At 54.6% G+C, this 18,445-nt stretch overlaps 1 protein-coding gene across 4 annotated transcripts; it reads left to right on the forward strand.

The window, feature by feature from the left end:
- The first annotated feature begins 7,903 nt into the window (after window positions 1-7,903).
- FANCE (FA complementation group E) lies at window positions 7,904-18,390 on the forward strand. Of its 4 annotated transcripts, none has more exons than XR_013996198.1 (10): window positions 7,904-8,154; window positions 11,110-11,734; window positions 12,268-12,312; window positions 12,598-12,666; window positions 12,937-13,080; window positions 13,413-13,536; window positions 13,714-13,792; window positions 14,889-14,951; window positions 16,217-16,342; window positions 17,835-18,354. XR_013996198.1 is itself a non-coding variant. In XM_081095031.1 (10 exons), exons 1-10 carry the CDS (start codon window positions 7,907-7,909, stop codon window positions 17,934-17,936), a joined length of 1,629 nt encoding a protein of 542 aa, XP_080951157.1. In that variant the 5' UTR covers window positions 7,904-7,906; the 3' UTR covers window positions 17,937-18,390. The 4 variants fall into 4 exon arrangements, 2 of the variants coding, with proteins under 2 accessions (XP_080951157.1, XP_080951158.1); XM_081095031.1 differs by having other exon boundaries at window positions 14,885-14,951; window positions 17,835-18,390; XR_013996199.1 differs by lacking the exon at window positions 12,268-12,312.
- The last annotated feature ends 55 nt before the right edge of the window (window positions 18,391-18,445 follow it).

Genomic DNA, 18,445 nt, shown 5'->3' on the forward strand with positions numbered 1-18,445 from the left:
GCCACACAGTTCCCCGCCTCCCTGCCTCCCCCCACTCCTCCTTTCCTCCCTGCCTGTGTCTGCCACCACCCACCCCCAGTTCCCCAGGCCCCAGGCCCAATCAGGCAATTGGGACCTGCCAGCCAGGGGGAGGGGCCAACTGCCACTGCCGTGGGCAGGAAGGCCGATCAGGGCCTGCTGGCCGGGGGTAGGGACAGGGGGAGGAACCCGGGAAGTTGGCCGCTGGTCCTGAGGAGGGAGTCGGCCCTCGGTTCCCCTGGGAAAGGGGCTGTGTCCGCTGCCACCCAGCCCCGGTTCCCTGTCCCAGCCTGGGGGCCAGCCCCAACTGGGCAATCAGGGCCTGCTGGCAGGGGGAGAGACCAGGAGGTTGGCCAGCAGGCCCCATCGGCAATGGGAGCCTGTGGGCTGGGGGCAGCTCCTGCATTGAGCGTCTGCTCCCTGGTGGTCAGTGTGCATCATAGCTACCGTTCGTTCTGGTTGTTCCATCATAACGGTCACTTAGGCTTTTATATATATATAGTTTTAAAGCAGAAAAACAAATTGGTATGAGTATATGTTGTTTGCTTAGATCAGGGGTCCTCAAACTACAGCCCGCGGGCCACATGGAAATACAAATATTGTATTTGTTCCCGTTTTGTTTTTTTACTTCAAAATAAGATGTGCAGTGTGCAGAGGAATTTGTTCATAGTTTTTTTTAAACTATAGTCTGGCCCTCCAACGGTCTGAGGGACAGTGAACCGGCCCCCTGTTTAAAAAGTTTGAGGACCCCTGGCTTAGATGATCTTTGAAAACAGGGGTCTCTGAGGAGACTAACAGGTAGCCCCTGGAGACAGGGGCATGTGGGCAGTTTTTCATCCCTTGGGAAGGGTAGGCATTTATCCAAAATCTGTCTTAATTTCACCTTCCCAAAGAGTTTATTGCACTTGCTCTATGCAAAGTATCTTTGGATAAAGGGTGGGATACAGAAGGTCTAGTCCACCCATAAGACATTCAGCCTTGTGGGGAAGACCCCTGGATTTTCCCAAGAACTGTAACCGCCCCATCAACAAAGGGACTGGCACAGAGGCTTGGCTGAGTGTCACAGGGGAGCGCGTCTGCGCTGGTGCTGCACCGAGTGGGGTCCTCAGGGGAGGAGACCCCCAGGCAGGGAGAGGTCCAGGTGGGGAATGCTGGCAGCTGGGAGCTCCCAGGCCCGGGTGTGAGAGGGACCAGGTAGATGGAGGGCTATCACGTATGACAGACTTATACACAAAGTGGGGCTCTTACTATCCCTGCACTGCAAGCAAGAAACAGGCCTGGTCTGTGTGACGCGAGTGAGGAGGTGGGTTTGCGCCGGGCGTCACTGTGACTCACAGTGCGGGCTAGAGGGGTGTGTGCGGGGTGTGTGCGGGGTGTGTGCGTGCTAGAGGGGTGTGTGCGTGCTAGAGGGGTGTGTGCAGGCTAGAGGGGTGTGTGCGTGCTAGAGGGGTGTGTGCGGGCTAGAGGGGTGTGCGCGGGCTAGAGGGGTGTGCGCGTGCTAGAGGGGTGTGTGCGGGCTAGAGGGGTGTGCGCGGGCTAGAGGGGTGTGCGCGGGCTAGAGGGGTTGTGTGCGGGCTAGAGGGGTTGTGTGCGGGCTAGAGGGGTGTGCGCGGGCTAGAGGGGTTGTGTGCGGGCTAGAAGGGGTGTGTGCGGGCTAGAGGAGTGTGTGCGGGGATGGGGGGGGGGGCGGGGATACTGACTTGAGAGGAAGAAGGGCCAGACCTGGGTGCCAACTGCCCCCGAGGTGGGAAGGAAGCTGTAAGATGACTAATGATCCAGCATTGGTGACCGCAGGGCTGCTCCTGTCATGGCGGGGGCGGGGGCGGGGGCGAGGGTGGGGGCGGGGGCGGGGAGAAGCTGGTGGGAATGTGCACAAGTTGAAAGGCTATTGGGCTGGAGGGGTCCTGCTGCTAGCTTTGGTCAGATGTGAGGAGGGGGGGGAGGGGCGGGGGAGGGGAGGGAGGGGTGGCCGGCGTTCAGAGGGATTCCCAGGCTTCCAGCCGGGGTGGCCAGTGGGGTCCTGCGGTCCGGGGTCCGGAGGAAGTGGGAAAGACACTGTTGGAATCCAGCAGTGACAATGCAGGAAAAGGCTGCAGACATGCCCTCTATCCCTCCACCGTCGTCCCCACAGGAAGAAAGCTGGTCATACTTACGGGGATCACAAGCTGCCCACACACCCCTCCTGTGTCTGACCTTTCACTGAGTAAATCTGACATCTCAGAAGTGGGCAACTTCTTAACCCATTTCATTAACCAGCAATTACCAAATCGTAAGACTACCCCTCGGGACAGGACGATGTTCCGACTTGGTTACAGGGACACAGGGTAGGTTATCTGCCGTCCCGCTTTGGTGGCATTACTGAAACCAGCTCAGGAGAGTCCCAGGTCACTGCTGCCGAGGCCAGACTGGGGATGGGAGAAAGGCGCCCCTGAGACTCCCCTGCCACCTGCTGGAAAGCCGATGCAATAAGTGTAGCATCAGCACTGCGGTGCCTCCGTGCTGTGTCCAACCTGCCAGCCCCGTGTGTCGGCCGCGCGAGCCCCTGTCCCTGGGCAGCAGGGCTGACGGCGTGCCCTCTCCTCTCAGCCAGATCCGATGCCGGTACTTTGCGCGGGGGAGTGACCGCTGCCCCTTCAGGTCTGACTGCATTTACCTGCACCAGCTCCCGGACACAGCCCCGTCCTCGGCTCCCCCGGGCCCAGACTGCACACGGCCGGCCTCCGGGAGTGAGATGGTAACAGCGGGGATGAGGGTGGTCATGGTTCCTAACACGCCTGTGACACATGTGAGACCTGCATGATATCTGTGACGGTAACGGAGCCCACTGCGATCGTCAGTGTGAGCCCAGCCCCTGCTCCTGAGCCAGCTGAGGCTGAAGCAGACCCTTCCCACGGGCCTCTCTCCTCCCAGGTGCCGGGCCCCGCAGTGCTGCTGGAGGACAGGATGCTCCTGGATTATAACCTGGCCGCCGCCGCCTTCTTGGGGTTAGAACTCCTGCTGGATCGCACCAGTTCTTGACGGCCGGCTGCTGCAGCCAGGACCAACGTGTGGGGGGTGGGGCTGAGGGGCAGGGTGTGCTAGGGGGAAGGTCTTTCCCCTTTTGGGGCTTCTAACACACGTCTGTGACAAATGTAAAACTTGTATGAGATCTATGACGTGAACGGAGCCACTAAGTGGGATGGAATTAGCCCCCTCTCCACCTCCGTGAACATGGGAAGGGTGGAGGGCTCTGGGCAGAGGGGAGGGTTCTCACTGCCTTACTAGGGACTTGGATTTTAACTTTGCCCTTTTGTAGAAGGATTCTGACAGAAAACCAATAAAATGCACCTAAGCCACCGGCTGGTATCTGAGGAGTGTCTGCTCATAGCCCAGGCGTCCCGTCCCCCCAACCAAAGGTGGCTTCTGCATTCAACCTGTTGCAGGGTCACCCACCACTTAGCCTCTGGAAAACGTCACTGAACACTCATAAGAGAATGAGTGCAAAGGGCAGGTAACATTTTAGAATTATGAAAATAGCAATGACATCACAGACCCCATAAAAGTGTGCAGAGGATCCCCCAGGGTTCATGAATCCACGCTTAGAACTTCCCTCCCTGCTCTCCTTGCATTGTCAAGAATGCAGAACTAGCCCTAGCTGGTTGCTCAGTGGATGGAGCCTCGGCCCGAGGACTGAAGGCTTGCAGATTCAATTCTGATCAAGGGCATGTGCCTTGGTTACAGGCTTGATCCCTGGCCCTAGTGCAGGATGCCACCAATAGATCTCCCACTGCTGGGGTCCTGCCCCAGCGGGTCCAGGGGTCCCCAAAGGTGTGGACGGAGTCGGCGAAGAAGGAATGACATTGAGACAGCGTTCAGTTGATCAGCAGCCTAGCCAGGATCTCCAGCCAAGTTCTGGTCTGGATCTCCAGCGAAGTTCTGTTTAGGATCTCCAGCCAGGTTCTGTGTCCATGGTCTCTTGCTAGTTTCTCCAGCCAGGTTCTCCAGGTTCTCCAGCCAGGTTCTGTCCAGGTTCTCCAGCCAGGTTCAGTCACCAGGTTCTAGTCAGGTTCTCTTGCCAATTTCTGTAGTCAGGTTCAGTCCAGGATCTTTTGCTATGTTCTCTCGCTAGGTTCTGTCTCTAGGTTCTGAGGCCAGTTTCTGTCCAGGATCTTTTGCCATGTTCTCTCCAGTGAAGTTCTTCTGTCTCTAGAGAACGTTCTGTGTAGGTTCTGTGCCAATTTCTGTCTCTCTTCGTTCTGTCTTCTTACATCTGTATTTATACCAGTTGATTCCAATCCTATCAATCTCAATTCCAAAGGTTAGGGCGTTTCTTATCTCCATTCCAGGGAGTAAAGATTATGTAGCTTAAGCATGATTGTTCGTAGTTAAAGTGATTAATTACCCACCTGGCACTTAGTTAAGAGGTTTTATTCCCTCCCTAACTTCAGGGGAAAATCCCTACCTGGGGAAACAACCTTTCTCAGAGACCTTGGTTAAAACACATAGTGCCAAGAAGGTGAGCAAACATATTAAGAACAGTATGCCATATATGCCAGGTCCCTTGAAACAGCAAGCATGGACCGGCTCCCGGCATCCCACATTGATGTTTCTCTCTCTGTCTCTCCTTGTTCCTTCCACTCTCGATGGAAAAATATCCGCCCTGACCGGTTTGGCTCAGTGGATAGAGCGTCAGCCTGCAGACTCAAGGGTCCCAGGTTCGATTCCAGTCAATGGCATGTACCTTGGTTGTGGGCACATCCCCAGTGGGGAGTGTGCAGGAGGCAGCTGATTGATGTTTCTCTCTCATCAATGTTTCTAACTCTCTATCCCTGTCCCTTCCTCTCTGTAAAAAATCAATAAAATATATATTTTTTTAAAAAAAGAAAAATATCCTTGGGTGAGGATTAACAAAACAAAACAAAAAGAATGCAGAACTTGGTGGGCACAAACCAGAACCAGCATGAAGTAAAGCTGGTAGTTGAGAGTGGGCAAGGCACTGAAGGCTGCTTAGCATTCTTGGCTCTGCCCACTACCAGTCAGGGTCAGGCCCAGCAGCAGCTGGTCATCTGAGGACTGAAAACATCTCCTATAAAGTTAAAATTGCTGCCCGGCTGGCGTGGCTCAGTGTGTGAGCATTGGCCTATGGACCTGGTCAGGTTTTGATTCCTGATCAGGGCACATGCCCGGATTGCAGTCTTGATCCGCAGTGTGGGGTGTGCAGGAGGCAGCTGATCAATGATTCTCTCTCATCATTGATGTTTCTATCTCTCTCTCCCTCTCCCTTCCTCTCTGAAATCAATAAATATATATATATATATTGTTAAAAATCCCTTTGCTGCTATTTTGGCTTTTGTGAAGCAGCTCCCTTGAAATTATTTGGGGGAAAATTTAAATTTTGGCTCCAATGGAAATTGGACCCAGCTCAAAATATTCCTGTGGCTCCCCATACCGTTCAGAGGAAATGCCGAGGTCCTCACTATGACCTCAAAACCCCATAAGCCTGGGGTGTGTGGCTCAGTGGGTTGGGGTTGTGTCCCATGCAACAAAAGATGGTGGATTCGATTCCCAGTCAGGGCAAATACCCAGGTTGTGGGTTCCATCCCTGGTTGGAATGTGTAGGGGAGCCAACAGATCAATATTTCTCTCTCTCTCCCTCCCCCTCTCTCCAAAATTCAAGGAAAATATGTCGTTGGAAGGAAAAAAACACACACAAAAAAACCTCATAAAATCTGGCTATTTCTCTGATCTTATCTCATTACTTCCCAACAAGTATACTGTACTCCAGCCACATTTCTGCCCCAGGGCCTTTGCATTTGCTGTTCCTCTGTCTGAAATAGTCTCCCCCAGACCTCTAAAGGCACTATCACCATCAGACTTTCTATTATTTACTCAGTTACCTGTCTCTCCTCACTTGAGTGTCAGCAACAAGGTGAGCAAGGGTCTTTGTTTTGTTCCCTGAGTCCCCAGCCCTAGGTGCACAGTAAAGATTTGTTGAATGGATGGGTGTGTGTGTGGCAGCAAAGGTGGGAGGATGTGCAATACAAGCTGACACCCTAAGTAGGGCTTATGGGTACCGTGGTGCTCTTCTCCCCTCTCCCTTTATTCCTGTCCTCTACAGTGGCCCCTCTGGAAGGGGTTCGGCGACCCAATTCCCATGTGTGATGTGTGGAGGCTTCCCCACACCAGCAAGCAGTTCCCAAGCAGCAGGAGTCCGAGCAGTCAACTCAATTCTGATACCATCTGCGCGGGAGATAGAATCAGGTTCCATAGGTAACAGGCTCAGTCCCACAGACCACCCTCCCCTTCAGAGGCCAGCCGTGCAAGCCCACCCACGGGCTTCCTACCCACTGGTGCCACATCAGAGAGCCCCATGCGCCCTTCCTTGGGTTCAATTAATTACCAGACCAGCTCGCAGGACTCAAGAAAGCCCGTGTGCTCACTAGATTACCGATCTATTAGCAAGGAAACTAAAGATCGTGAATCACCAGGCAGGTGAAGAGATACTTAGGGAGAGGTCTCAAAGGAAGAAGTTGCTGTGCTGGAGTTTGAGGCCCGGCAAGGTGAAAGTGTTCTGGTTCCCCAACGTGGAAGCTCAAGGAATAAGGCCAGGAGGTATTCTTTTTTTGGAGGCTTCCATAGGTAATCATGGCCCTGGCTGGTGTGCTCAGTGGGTAGAGCGTCAGACTGCAGACCAAAGGGTCCCAGGTTCAATTCCAATCAAGGGCATGTACCTCGGTTACAGGCTCCTCCTGGGCCCAGGCCCTGGTCAGGGCTTATGCTGGAGGCGATCAGTCCACATGTTTCTCTCACATCAATGTTTCTCTCTGTCTTTCCCTCTCTTCCACCCTCCCTAAAAATCAATGGAAAAATATCATATCCTCAGGCGAGGATTAACAATAAAAATAAAGAAATAAAAATCCCAATAGTAAATATTAAAAAAAAATAGGTAGTCATGATTGACTAACTTATTGGCCATTGGTGATCGACTGGACCTCAAGCACCGCCCCCCTTTTCCCTCCTGGGAATCAGGGGTGGGACTGAAAGTTTGTCTAACCCTTAGGATCGTTAGGATCCTCTACTATTGGGTGGGATCCAAAGTCACCTCATTAACATAACCGGAGACACCTTTGTTGCTCTTGTCACAGGAAGTTTTGAAGGGCTTGGGAGTTGTATGCCAGGAACTGTGGATGGAGACCAAATATGTCTGACAAGTATATTTCAGTCATCTGAATAACCAAACGTGTGTATTTCTTATAAATCTCAATATTGCTCCTCCCTTTGCCCGAAACCTGCCTCCTCCAGCAGATTTCCTTCAACTGAAACCCTGCAAGGGGGCCACCTAGTCCCTTATAAACAGTCAGAGCAAGGCTGCTGCTTCATCTTTAGGAGGAAGTCCAAGCAAAGCCTTTGGCCACCTGGAGGGCCTCAGCTTTTGCTGTGACCCCATTCGCAGGGATATGAGTACATCCAATATTTCCGGAGAGGACGGTGGGCTGGTAAATTGTGATCTAATCCTACCACAGAGCCCATGGTCTACAAGCAACATGGGAGTCAGATAAAATTAAACGTGGTTGGATCCTGAAGTACAACAGGATCCCGACATCCATTCTGCACCCCCGTCCTCCTACTTCCCGGAGCAGTGGAGGAAGGTTAAGGGCGGCAGCCCAGCCGAGCTGCCCCGCCCCGCCCACCAGCGCTGGTGTGACCCCGCCCACAAACAACCCCCTTAGTCGTGGCCCCGCCCCTTCCGTCCTGCCCTCGCGCCCCGCCCCGCTCACCCCGCTGCATGTTCAGATGGCGTGCGTCTCCCGGGCGGCCGGGAGGGCGAGTACCGGAGTCTTCCCTTCCTCAGGTCGCGGAGCTGAGGCCCGAAACCGAGCGAGGCTGGGCTGGGGCGCGGGTCCCGGGCATGGCAGCCCCGGAGGCGGCGCCCGCTCCGGCTGAGAGCGCGGACCCGGCGCCCTGGGCTCAGCTCGAGGCCCCCGCCCGCCTCCTGCTGCGGGCGCTGCAGGCGGGACCCGACGGGGCGCGGCGCGGCCTGGGGGTGCTGCGGACGCTGGGCGGCCGCGGCGGGGAGCCCTTCGCCTGGGGCCGCGTCCTGGAGGCGCTGTGCCGGGAGGAGCCGGTCGCGGAGGGCCCGGACGCTCGGCTGCTGCTGTAAGTAGCGCCGCGCGCGTCACCCTCCACCGCGGGCGCGGGCCCTCCGGCGGGGCTAGCGGGGCTGCGGGGGGCGGAGAGGTCCCGGCCGCGCACATCACCCTCCACCGCGGGCGCGGGCCCTCCGGCGGGGCTAGCGGGGCTGCCGGGCGCGGAGAGGTCCCGGCGCGCGGGTACCGCATGGAGTGCCGGCCTTTGCGCGGTCAGTGCGGGGACCGGGGCCTGAGACACTGCGGCCGGGGTAAGCGAGTACGTGTAAGTCAGTGGACTCAAGTCGATTTTTAAAGTCCTCACCCGAGGATGGTTATTGGTTTTAGAGAGAGAGGAGGGAGGGGCAGAGAAACATGGACCGGTGGCCTCCCCTGCACGCCCAGGCCGGCGTCAGCCCGCAGCTAGGTGTGTGCCCTGACCCGACTCCCCCAGCCTTCTTGGTGCACCCAGGGCGCGCCCACCAACTGGGCACCCGGCCGGGCGACCCCAATAGGTTTTGATAGCATATTCCGTCTCTAAAAATACCGAACTCGTACCTTCAGCATAGGCATACTTATGTGTAAAGTGTACTTACGTGTTGAAGTACATACATAATAAAGTATACAAAAATTAAATTTTAAAGTGCGATAAATGCCAATAAACATCTGGTTGTGGTGGCTTTATATCATTTTTTCAAAGCATAACATACATTTTAGGGCAAGATCACTTTCCATAGGGATGGTGTTCTTTTTTAAAAAAAAAAAAAATATTTTTACTGATTTCAGAAAGGAAGGGAGAGAGAGAGAAACGTCAATGAGGAGAGAGAACCATTGATCGGCTGCCTCCTGCACGATCAGTGGTGATCGAGCCCGAAACCTGGGCATGAGCCCTGACAGGGATGGAACTGTGACCACGGTGTTCCTTGTTGATGCTCAGCTGCTGAGCCACACTGGCAGCGATGGTGTTCCTTTTTTAAAAAATATTTTTTTAATATACATCGTTTTATTGATTTCAGAGAGGAAGGGAGAGAGAGAAACATCAGTGATGAGAGAGAACCATTGATTGGCTGCCTCCTGTATGCCCCACACTGGGGACTGAGCCCACAACCCAGGCATGTGCCCCTGGGCGGAATCGAACCTGGGACCTTTCAGTCCACAGGCCCACGCTCTACTCACTGAGCCAAACCGGCTAGGGCAAAATAACATACTTTTTAAAAAATGAGTGAGGTGCCACCTGCAGCCTCTAGGTTCTGAAGAGCTCGCCTTCCACTCTTGGACACCCCTACCTTAGATTAGGCTGAAGTCGAACATGGAGAGCCAATCCATATATTATAATTTTGTAATAGCCTGACCGGCGTGGCTCAGTGGTTGAGTGTTGACCTCTGAACCAGGAGGTCATGGGTTGCCGGCTCCATCCCCAGTCGGGGGCATGCAGGAGGCAGAAAGCAAATGATTCCCTCTCATTATTGATGTTTCTATCTCTCCTTCTCCCTTCCTCTCTGAAGTCAGTAAAAAGTGACTTGGATCCAAACTGCATGGGTTTGAATCCCAAATTAAAAAAAAAAAAAATTTAATACCTAATTTCTTGTGTTTTAGATAAGTAGTAACAGAAGTTCTTATATTTTCTTCCCACACTCCACTTCAAATTTATTTCATGAGATGTGTCAAGAGATCTTTCAAAACCCCCAAACTGGAGGCTATAGAAATGTTTTCTAGCTGTCTGGCTTTTTCTGGGCAGAGTAGGGGGAGGGGAGACTTAACCCAAGATCACTGGGTAGAACTGTACTTCAGTATCATGGGTTTCTTTCGTAATTCTATGTAATACATTTAACAGGTTCTGATAAGGGGGTCCATGGACACAAAAAAGTTAAAAGCCCTTTAAATCGGGTCTTCCTCACCTCTGCTCCTAGGATCTTTCACCACAACGTGACCATCATTTTAACTTACACTCTGGTTTTCTCTTACTTGGTGTTTGTTTTCCACAAAGAAAAGATGCTTTTTCTCTCACACACACCCCAGGTCCCTGTGTGTGATGCTGCACAGCTCTGCACAGTTGTGTGTGGAGAGGAGCAGAGGCCTGCTGGGTGGTGGGCTGGATGCACCCGTGACTTGCTTGCCTCCCCAGCAAGCCGCAGGTCACACGGCATCTGGGTCTGTGCCTTCACAACATGGCAGACAGCTGCACCGCTCCGTCCACAGCAGCCCTTGCTGATACCTGGACACGTACTCTGAGAGTTAGGTCATTCAGTAAGTGTGCACCAGGTGCCTGCGAGGGCTGGTGCCACGCTGGTGCCACGCTGGTGCCGGGCGCAGGAAGGCGAGCACTGTCTGCCTCTCAGGAGCTCGTCGTGGTGGGAGGAGCATCAGAGCTGGACAGGGGTCACCCTGTGACTTCCAGGCCATGGCAGGTGGAGCGCGGGGCCAAGGCAGCATTGCACGGCGCCTTGGAGTCCTTTTGCGTCTTTTTTTCGTGTAAAACAAGTGTGGGTCTATTCTAGAGGAGCTCAGCGTGAATTTTTGAGCTGGAGTGGGAAGTGTCAAAGCGCAGGGCCCAGCGTGGAGTAGGTGCTCAGTGCACACTTGTGAATGACGCCCGTGCCGTCCCCCCTCCGTCCACGCGGACTCACAGGCACTGCCTCCCAGCCCGCTGTCTGTCCATTGCCATCGAGCCTCCAGCTCTGCCCAGTTTGCCTTGTGTTCCTCTCAATAGGATTCTTTAAAAAAAAAAAAAAGAAAGTGTTTTTTGATGGTTGGTTTTTTGAGAGAGAGAGGGAGAGGGAGAGAGAGAGAAACATCGATGAGAGAGAATCATTGATCTGCTGCCTCCTGCACACCCCTACTGGGGATGGAGCCTGCAACCCGGGCATGTGCCCTGACCAGGGTTCGAACCCAGGACCTCTCGGTGCCTGGGATGATGCTCAGTCACTGAGCCATATCAGCCGGGCTCAATAGGACTCTTAACTGTTTGCCTCCCTCCGCTGCCCAGGAAACCACTGCTGCTGCGGTTGCCTCGGTTATGCCGGCGGAACCTGGTGACCCTGCTGATGGCTGTTAGGCCGGTGCTGCCTGAGGACAGGCTGCTCCCTCTGCTGCAGATCGCCCGGCAGGACCCAAGCCCCGACCCTGACGCCTGGCTCCAGGCCCTGGGGGAACTGCTGCGAAGGGGTCTAGGTGGTGGGGTCTCCACTGAGGGAGCGTCCCCACTGTCTGAAAGGTGCCAGCGTCAGCTCCGAGACCTGTGCAGGCAGCTGAGTCCAGGGGGCAGGAGGTTGAAGTTGACCCAGCCTCCAGACCCTGAAGAGGAAGAGGAGGAGGAGGAGGAGGACAAGTGCTCCCAGCGGCCGGGGAAACGAAAGGAGCCCGAGGGAGAGCCTGCCAGTCCTGAGGGGGAGAGGGCCCCCAAAAGGTTCCGGTGTTTGGAAAGGGTCGAGGAGGAGAGTCGTGAGGAGGCGCCAGCTGAACACGAATCTTTGAAAACCCTGGCAGATGGAGGAGACACGTCACCCACTAAGAACCAGCCTGTCATGGGGGCTGAGTGCATGGAGGCTGCTCAGAGTCTGGGGGATACTAAGGGACCCGCTGAGCGTGTGGAGTTGCCCAAAGCTATCCAGGTACTGGGGTGGGAGGCTGGGTTTAGAGTGATCCCTCAGGAGCAAAAACCTGTTGGGACACTCCTAGTTGGAATGACTAGCCCGTGGAGCAAGGGGCAGGAGCAGGGGGTTAAGAAAATGTAGTTGCTGCTCTGCAGACTCTGGGGAAGGGAGTTATGGGAGGTGGGAAACCCTTGAGCTAACGATCGATAACCTGAGGGTAAAGGGTCCTAGCCAGGAGGAGAGGCGCCAGAGCCACCCACCACCCCACCCCACGGGAGTGGGGGCATGATGCTACATCCAGCCTGCCTCCCGCCCCAGGCTGAGTCTGCCCCGTTAGGGGGTGCAGAGAAGAAGGTGGAGACAGCCGGATTTGCACGGCCCTTGTCTGGTTTGAGTTCTTAAGCTCTTGTCATGGTCTAGGCTTCATGGTCTTGAACCAGCTTCGCCTACTAGCTCCCTCCGGCTGGGGCCTTCTCAGGACAGGGAGCCGGAGTGGGTTGGGGGCCACGCCGTGCGGGCAGCGGCTTGGTGGTGACTGAGCTCTCCTGCAGGACCAGGTTCCCAGGCTGCAGCAGCTGCTCAGGACCTTCGGGGAGGTGAGTGGCCCTGCCCTGCCTCCTCCACCTGCCTGGACCGCAGCCGTGCTGAGGCTCAGGGGGGCCCGGGCAGGGAGGCACAGACTGTTTGGGGTGGGGCTTGCAGGAAGAGCTGACAGTCACTGCAAGTCACCTTGGGCCCAAGTGCAGATATGTCGTCTGGCCCCGACGGTTCCTCTTCTGGTAGCACCTTCTGGATCCTCAGCCACCCACTGCCGTTGCAGGGGTGGCCTCGGTGACTTGTCACCACCACTCTGCCAGTCCTAACGTGGCTTTACCTCCCAGGGGTTGGAGGGGATTGAGGATGCTCCCACAGTCGAGCTGCAGCTCCTCCATGAGTGCAGCCCCAGCCAGGTGAGTCCAGGAAGACCTGACCCTGAGCTCACCTCCCATCTCCCCAGTCTTTTCCCATTTTACTGTTTCCCTGCCTCAGAAGGACTTTGGGAGGGGAACTTTGTTGGGTTTGGTCTCACAGGCAGGGGTCACCCTGACTGGGTTTATTAAGCCCTGACTCCACCCGTAGGGCAGCTCTCTCAGCCTTCCCTTCCCCTGGGGTGTCCTCGCCCTAGCCCTCTGCCGCCCCGTTGGCAGAGAAGCCGAGTGCCCTGCCCTGCCACTCTGCAGGTGGGCCTGCTCTGTGACCAGCTGCAGCTGCCCCAGCTCTCGGACACAGGACTCCTGCGGCTCTGTACCCGGCTGCTGTCCCTCTCACCAGATCTCAGCCTCAGCAACGCCACTGTGCTGGCCAGGAGCCTCTTTCTTGGACGGGTGGGTGCATTGGGGTGCACGCAGACTGCCAAGCACCCTGGGGGAGAGTCTGAGCCCTCTGGAGGGTGCGCTGGGGAGAGGGTGTCCCAGCCTGGCAGACAGCCGGGGCAGGGGAAGGGCATGGACCCCAGACCATCTACCCACAGCTGATTCCTCCTTGAACCCCAGACCAATTCCAGAAGGATTGGGGAAGGGAGCTGTGTCTTCCAATGGGTGGGTCCACGTGAGTCCTAGATAAAAGAGCTTTTCCCTCTGTAACATATATCACCATCTGACATATATATCTGATAAACATTATGAATGAAATAGCATTTCCTCCCCATTGGCTGTAGATTCTCGCCCTGACTTCCTCAGCCTCCCGCCTGCTCACAACTTCTCTGACCTCCTTCTGCGCCAAGTATACCCACCCCATCTGCAGAGCCCTCCTCGGCCCCGTGCTCCGGGCCCCAGAAACAGGTAATTCCAGAACCAGCCTTCCCCCCAGGGTGACCCTGGCAGAAGCTGGGTATTCAATGAGTAAAAGCTGTTACTTCCCTGACAGTGGCCCCTCTGATGAACTGAGCATGCTGTCCCTGCAGTCCTATCCTCTCCTGCCATTCCCCAGACTTCTGCCCTCCTCTGTCCCGTACCCAGGTCCAGCTCAAACAGAGCTACTGTGTAGCCTCATGAAGGACGAGGCCCTGGAGCCAGACAGGCAGGTGCTAATACTGGGGTGAGTATTCAGGCCTCTGTGTCCCCACCCCTCCCCTGGCCAAGTCTGTTTCTGGCATTCTGGAGTTGGAGCCCACTGGGCACCAGGCCCGGTGCCTGAAAGACAGGAGGTGCCCGCCCCCTTGCTGTTATCTGAACCTGGCTGTGCCTTCCCTCCTGGACCTGTGCAATTTGCCATCCTGTGTCCCTTCCCAGGCCCGGAGTTTCAGTCTTCCCTGCCAGGTGCTTTGCGGAATGCAGAGAAGGGCTGGTGGTCCTGGCTCCTGAGCAGTTGCCAGCGTAGTTGGAGATTGGCACTGTGGTTAAAAGCCCTGGCTCTGAAGTCAGACAGACATAGTTTCAAATCTCAACCTGGCATGTTTTTAAATGTGTCATTCAAACCAGTTATTCCATATCTCTGAGGCTCTCAGAGCTTCTTATGAAAAAAAGGGGAATAATATTCACTCTGTAGGATTTTTCTAGCTGTTAAATGTGATAATCCATATAAAGACCTCAGTACAGTATTTGGCATTTAGTAAATGCTCAGAAATTGTTACTAAATTTGTATTAAAATTGGAGATTCAAGACAGATATAATGAGTAGAAAAGACCCCACTGGACATCAACATTCTATATAATAAAAGGCTAATATGCAAACTGACCAAACGGCGGAACAACTGCTTGCTATGACGCACACTGACCACCAGGGGGCAGATGCTCAGTGCAGGAACTGCCCCCTGGTGGCCAGTGCACTCCCACAGGTGGAGCGCCGCTCAATCAGAAGCCCTGAGCTGCGGCAGCGCTAAGGATGTCTGACTGACAGGATGTATTCTTGACTCCTGGCTATTTTTCAGGGGGTCTCTGTATATCCTACCGCCAAATCCTTCACTGTCAGCTCCCGGGGTCTTGGGTTGTGGCCTGCCCAGCACTGAGTATGGGCTCTGCAGCAGTGACTACTGGGCAGCCGGCAGCATTAGGGGGGCTCTGGCTCATTCCTCGGGTGGCTGGGGATCTTGGCTGTCCCCAGGGCCTGGCCCTGCCTCGGGGTAGGAGGAGTAGCTACCCAGGCTTCAGTGGGAGGCTGGGCTTTACCCCCCGGGGCCTGTGCTTCGCAGACAGATCTTGGAGGAGCCCTGGCGGGAGCAGACTTTCCTGGTGCTGCAGTCACTCCTGGAGCGGCAGGTGAGCAGGCCGCCTTGGGGAAGAGGACAGAAGCGCTGCAGGGCTGTGGACGGGCGTGGGGCGCCCGCGGGTCTGATCCCTTTGGTGATGGGGGGGCAGTTAGGCCAGCTGCCCTGCAGCAGGGTGCCCCATGACTGTGGGAGAGTCCTGGGGCCTCAAAGGCTGGTAGCAGAGAGCTGACTCCATGGTAAATCTGTCTCTGCCTCCTACTGGCTCTGTGGCCTTGGGGAGCAACGTTCCGATATGTGCGTTTCAATTAAGTTGTACTTCCCCTGGCTGGTTGTTCAGTGGTTAGAGCACCTACCTGGGCTGGAGGCTCGATCTGTGGCTCCACTTGTGGGAGGCAACCAATCCATGTGTCCCTCTCACATCAATGTTTCTCTCCCTCCCTCCCACTCTCTCTAAAAAGCAATGGAAAAATATCCCTGGGTGAGGATGAACAAAATAAATAAATAAGTAGTTTTCTTGTTGAATAGGTAATGAATTCATATCTTCACAATTTTAGAAGCTCAAAGAGGAAATAGTGAAAAATACTCCCCAGCCGTCTAGATGCCCTCCCCGGGTGAACCAGCGCTGTTAGCTTCAGGGGGCCCTCCCAGAGATGCTGTGTTTACCAGGACACACGTATAGACGCACTTTTCCCTTGTCTCTTGCACAGATGGTAACACCAAGCTCAGTGCGCTGTATTCTGCTTTATTCACTTCATATGTATTTTGGCAATTTTTCCATCAGTACTTAAAATTCTGCCTCATCTGTTTATAACTTAGGTGTTGGCCTAACCTCTCTCTGCCTCAGTTTCCTCATCCAAAGGGCAGTGATGATAGCGCCCACCACACAAGACTGGGGTGAGGTTTAAGTGGGATAACTGGTGTGAAGTGCTCAGAGTGGTGCCTGGTGCATAATAATGCTTATTAAATTATTATTATTATTATGAAGAGCTACTGTTATGCTGGCAGTACCGCCCTGTATGTCTTCAAGCCCTGATCCAGGCTAGGGATCCTTGGCTCCCTTGGTCCTAATCAGACTTTGCACCGCCAGCCGCCATTTTCTGAGACCTCTGCGCAGGCTTTCTGTGCATTATCTCATTGGATCCTTTTCACAGGCTTCAGAGTGAGATTTTATGAGCCCCATTTTACAGAGGTGGACACTGCGGCTTAGAGTGGTTAAGTGATCTGCACAGGGTCACCTGGGTAGTAAGTGGTAAGAGCTGGGAAGTGAATGAAGGCCTGTTCTTGTGCTGCTGTTCCCCCTCCCGATGTGTGCAGGTGGAGATGACCCCCGAGAAGTTCAATGTGTTGATGGACAGGCTCTGCAAAGAGGGGCCGGCAGCCACTGCGTCCATGGCCTACGCCAAACTCATGCTGACAGTGATGAACAAGTATCAGGCCCATGTGAGTGCTGATGGGACCATGAGGGCTGCCCTGCTGCCCGGAACCTGCCGTGACGGTGTACACCTGTTTGCCAGGGAGAAAACCCTGAATATTAGCCAGAGAACCCACAAGTTCAAGCCTAGGACTAGGCAATGAGACTGCTCATCCAGCCAACACCGCTGTGGGCCAGATGCCATATGGGGAATCAACAGTGACCATATCACAGTCCTTGTCCTTAACTTGACCCTCTCCCCTAACACCGGGCTAGCATGAGGGGAAGGAGAGATGATAAACAGATCATTGTAATATCCGGTAGGGGTCAGGTGAGAGTATAGTTGGGGCTTTTGATGGCAGAGCAAGAGGGGGCAACTAAACCTTTTGAATTGGGACAGGCCTCTTGACTCTTAAAAGGTGAGTGGTAGTCAAGGGCTGAGGTGGAGGAAAGGGCATTCCAGGCAAAGGAAACAGTGTAAGCAGTGAATGCAGTGAATGTCTGAGGGGTACAGGGAGTTCATTGTAGCTGAGGCCTAAAAATATGAGAGTTGATGGTGGTAGGGGAGGAGGTTAGAGATCTAAAATACCAAGAGCTAATACTTGCATAGCCCCTGCTACATCTCGGGCAATGTTCTAAGCCCTTATATATGTTAACTCTCCTGTTTACTCCACGCATTAGCACTATGAGACTATCTATTATTAGCTTCGTTTTATAGATAAGGAAGTTGAGACTCAGGTATTTGTAACTTGTCCAAGGTCACATTGCCAGGCCACGATAGCATCTCATGAGGGGCCCTGTAAGTTATGGTGAGGAACTTGGACTTGATCTTGAAGGCCAGGTATTCTTGGCAGTTGGCTCTTTACCCTTTTCTTGCGAGTCACAGGCCCATTTGATGATTTGATGAAAGCTATAGCTCCTCTCTGGAAAATGAATGTGTGAACACACATCTCAGGACCACGTACAGGAGACCGGGTCCTGGGAGGAGGGCCCCCGTAGGAGGCTTCAGGAGTTACCCCAGGGCCCCCGGTAGGAGGCTTCAGGAGTTATCCCAGGGCCTCCAGCTGGAGTGACGGGGTCAGATTTGCATTTTAAGAGAAACCTCTGGCCTCTGTAAGGAGGAGGGATTGGAGGGAAGATGCAGGATGGAGACCTGCCAGGAGGTTGTAGCAACAGGTCAGGGAAGAAGAAGTGTGGCCCAGGAGGAAGGGGGCAGTGCCGTTTCCTGTCTGTAGCCGGGAGGGTTGTGAGGGCTTATGAACTAATGCATATGACGTGCTGCCGTAGGGAGCACTCAGCTGTCAGCTGTTATCCTGTGGCTGACTTAGTGATGGGCAGTATTTGGCCCAGGTCCACCTGAATCCAAAGACAGCGAAATAATGAGGTTCGATTGCTCAGGGGGTCCTTGCCTCCTTCCATCATCCTTATGCCCTGGAATCCTCTCCTTTCTGAACAGGCGGGGGGTCAGATGGGAGGGGAGGGATCAGCTGCCGGAGTCCTGACATTCTTCCTTCTCCCTAGATCACTGAGACCCAGAGACTGAGCCTGGCCGCCCCCCTGTCGCTCAACACCACTTTCCTGAGGAAGTCCCTGCAGGCCGCCCTGAGACATCTGGCCCCCTGACGTTCCCTCCGGGGACACCAGCTTCCTGAGGGACACTCTGCCCTCACCCTGACCCTGGCCTGGGGTGAAGGCCGAACCTGGCCATTCAGGCATCAACTGCCTCCCTGTTCCAGGCTGCAGAGAGGCCGTCTTGATCTCCCAGCCAGCAGGGAGGGCACAGGCTGAGGGGGCTGGATGAGCTGGTTTCCAAGGGCTGCTGACCCTGGCTCACTCCTTGTCACTTCTGCCTCAGGCTTCGGCAACCAGCTTTCCTATAAGCCCAGCAGCGTCACAGCAGACCCCTGTGAGCTCGGGGGACCCCTGTGCTAAGCACTCAGCACAAATCTCTTGTGCTGCAGTGCGTGTTATCCCCTGAATTGTTCTGACTTGAACAATTATCAATGGCATTTAATAAAAACCAGGAAGTTCAGTAACGTGTCATTGGAAGCAGTGCCTGCCTTCCTATTAGCTCTGGTATTTGTTGAAAATTAATTCACCCCCCACCCCTACCACCACTCCACCTGCGCAGT

This window comes from Myotis nattereri (assembly GCF_964212035.1).
Source record: "Myotis nattereri genome assembly, chromosome: 6".
NCBI classification, from domain to species: Eukaryota; Metazoa; Chordata; class Mammalia; order Chiroptera; family Vespertilionidae; genus Myotis; species Myotis nattereri.

What these genes read in the sequence shown, in the direction of transcription:
- FANCE (XM_081095031.1), top strand. Translation starts at nt 7,907, where the DNA reads ATGGCAGCCCCGGAGGCGGCGCCCGCTCCGGCTGAGAGCGCGGACCCG. An exon ending in CCGGACGCTCGGCTGCTGCT is followed by an intron (nt 8,155 to 11,109) that starts GTAAGTAGCGCC and finishes TCCGCTGCCCAG; the next exon opens with GAAACCACTGCTGCTGCGGT. An exon ending in TGAACAAGTATCAGGCCCAT is followed by an intron (nt 16,343 to 17,834) that starts GTGAGTGCTGAT and finishes CCTTCTCCCTAG; the next exon opens with ATCACTGAGACCCAGAGACT.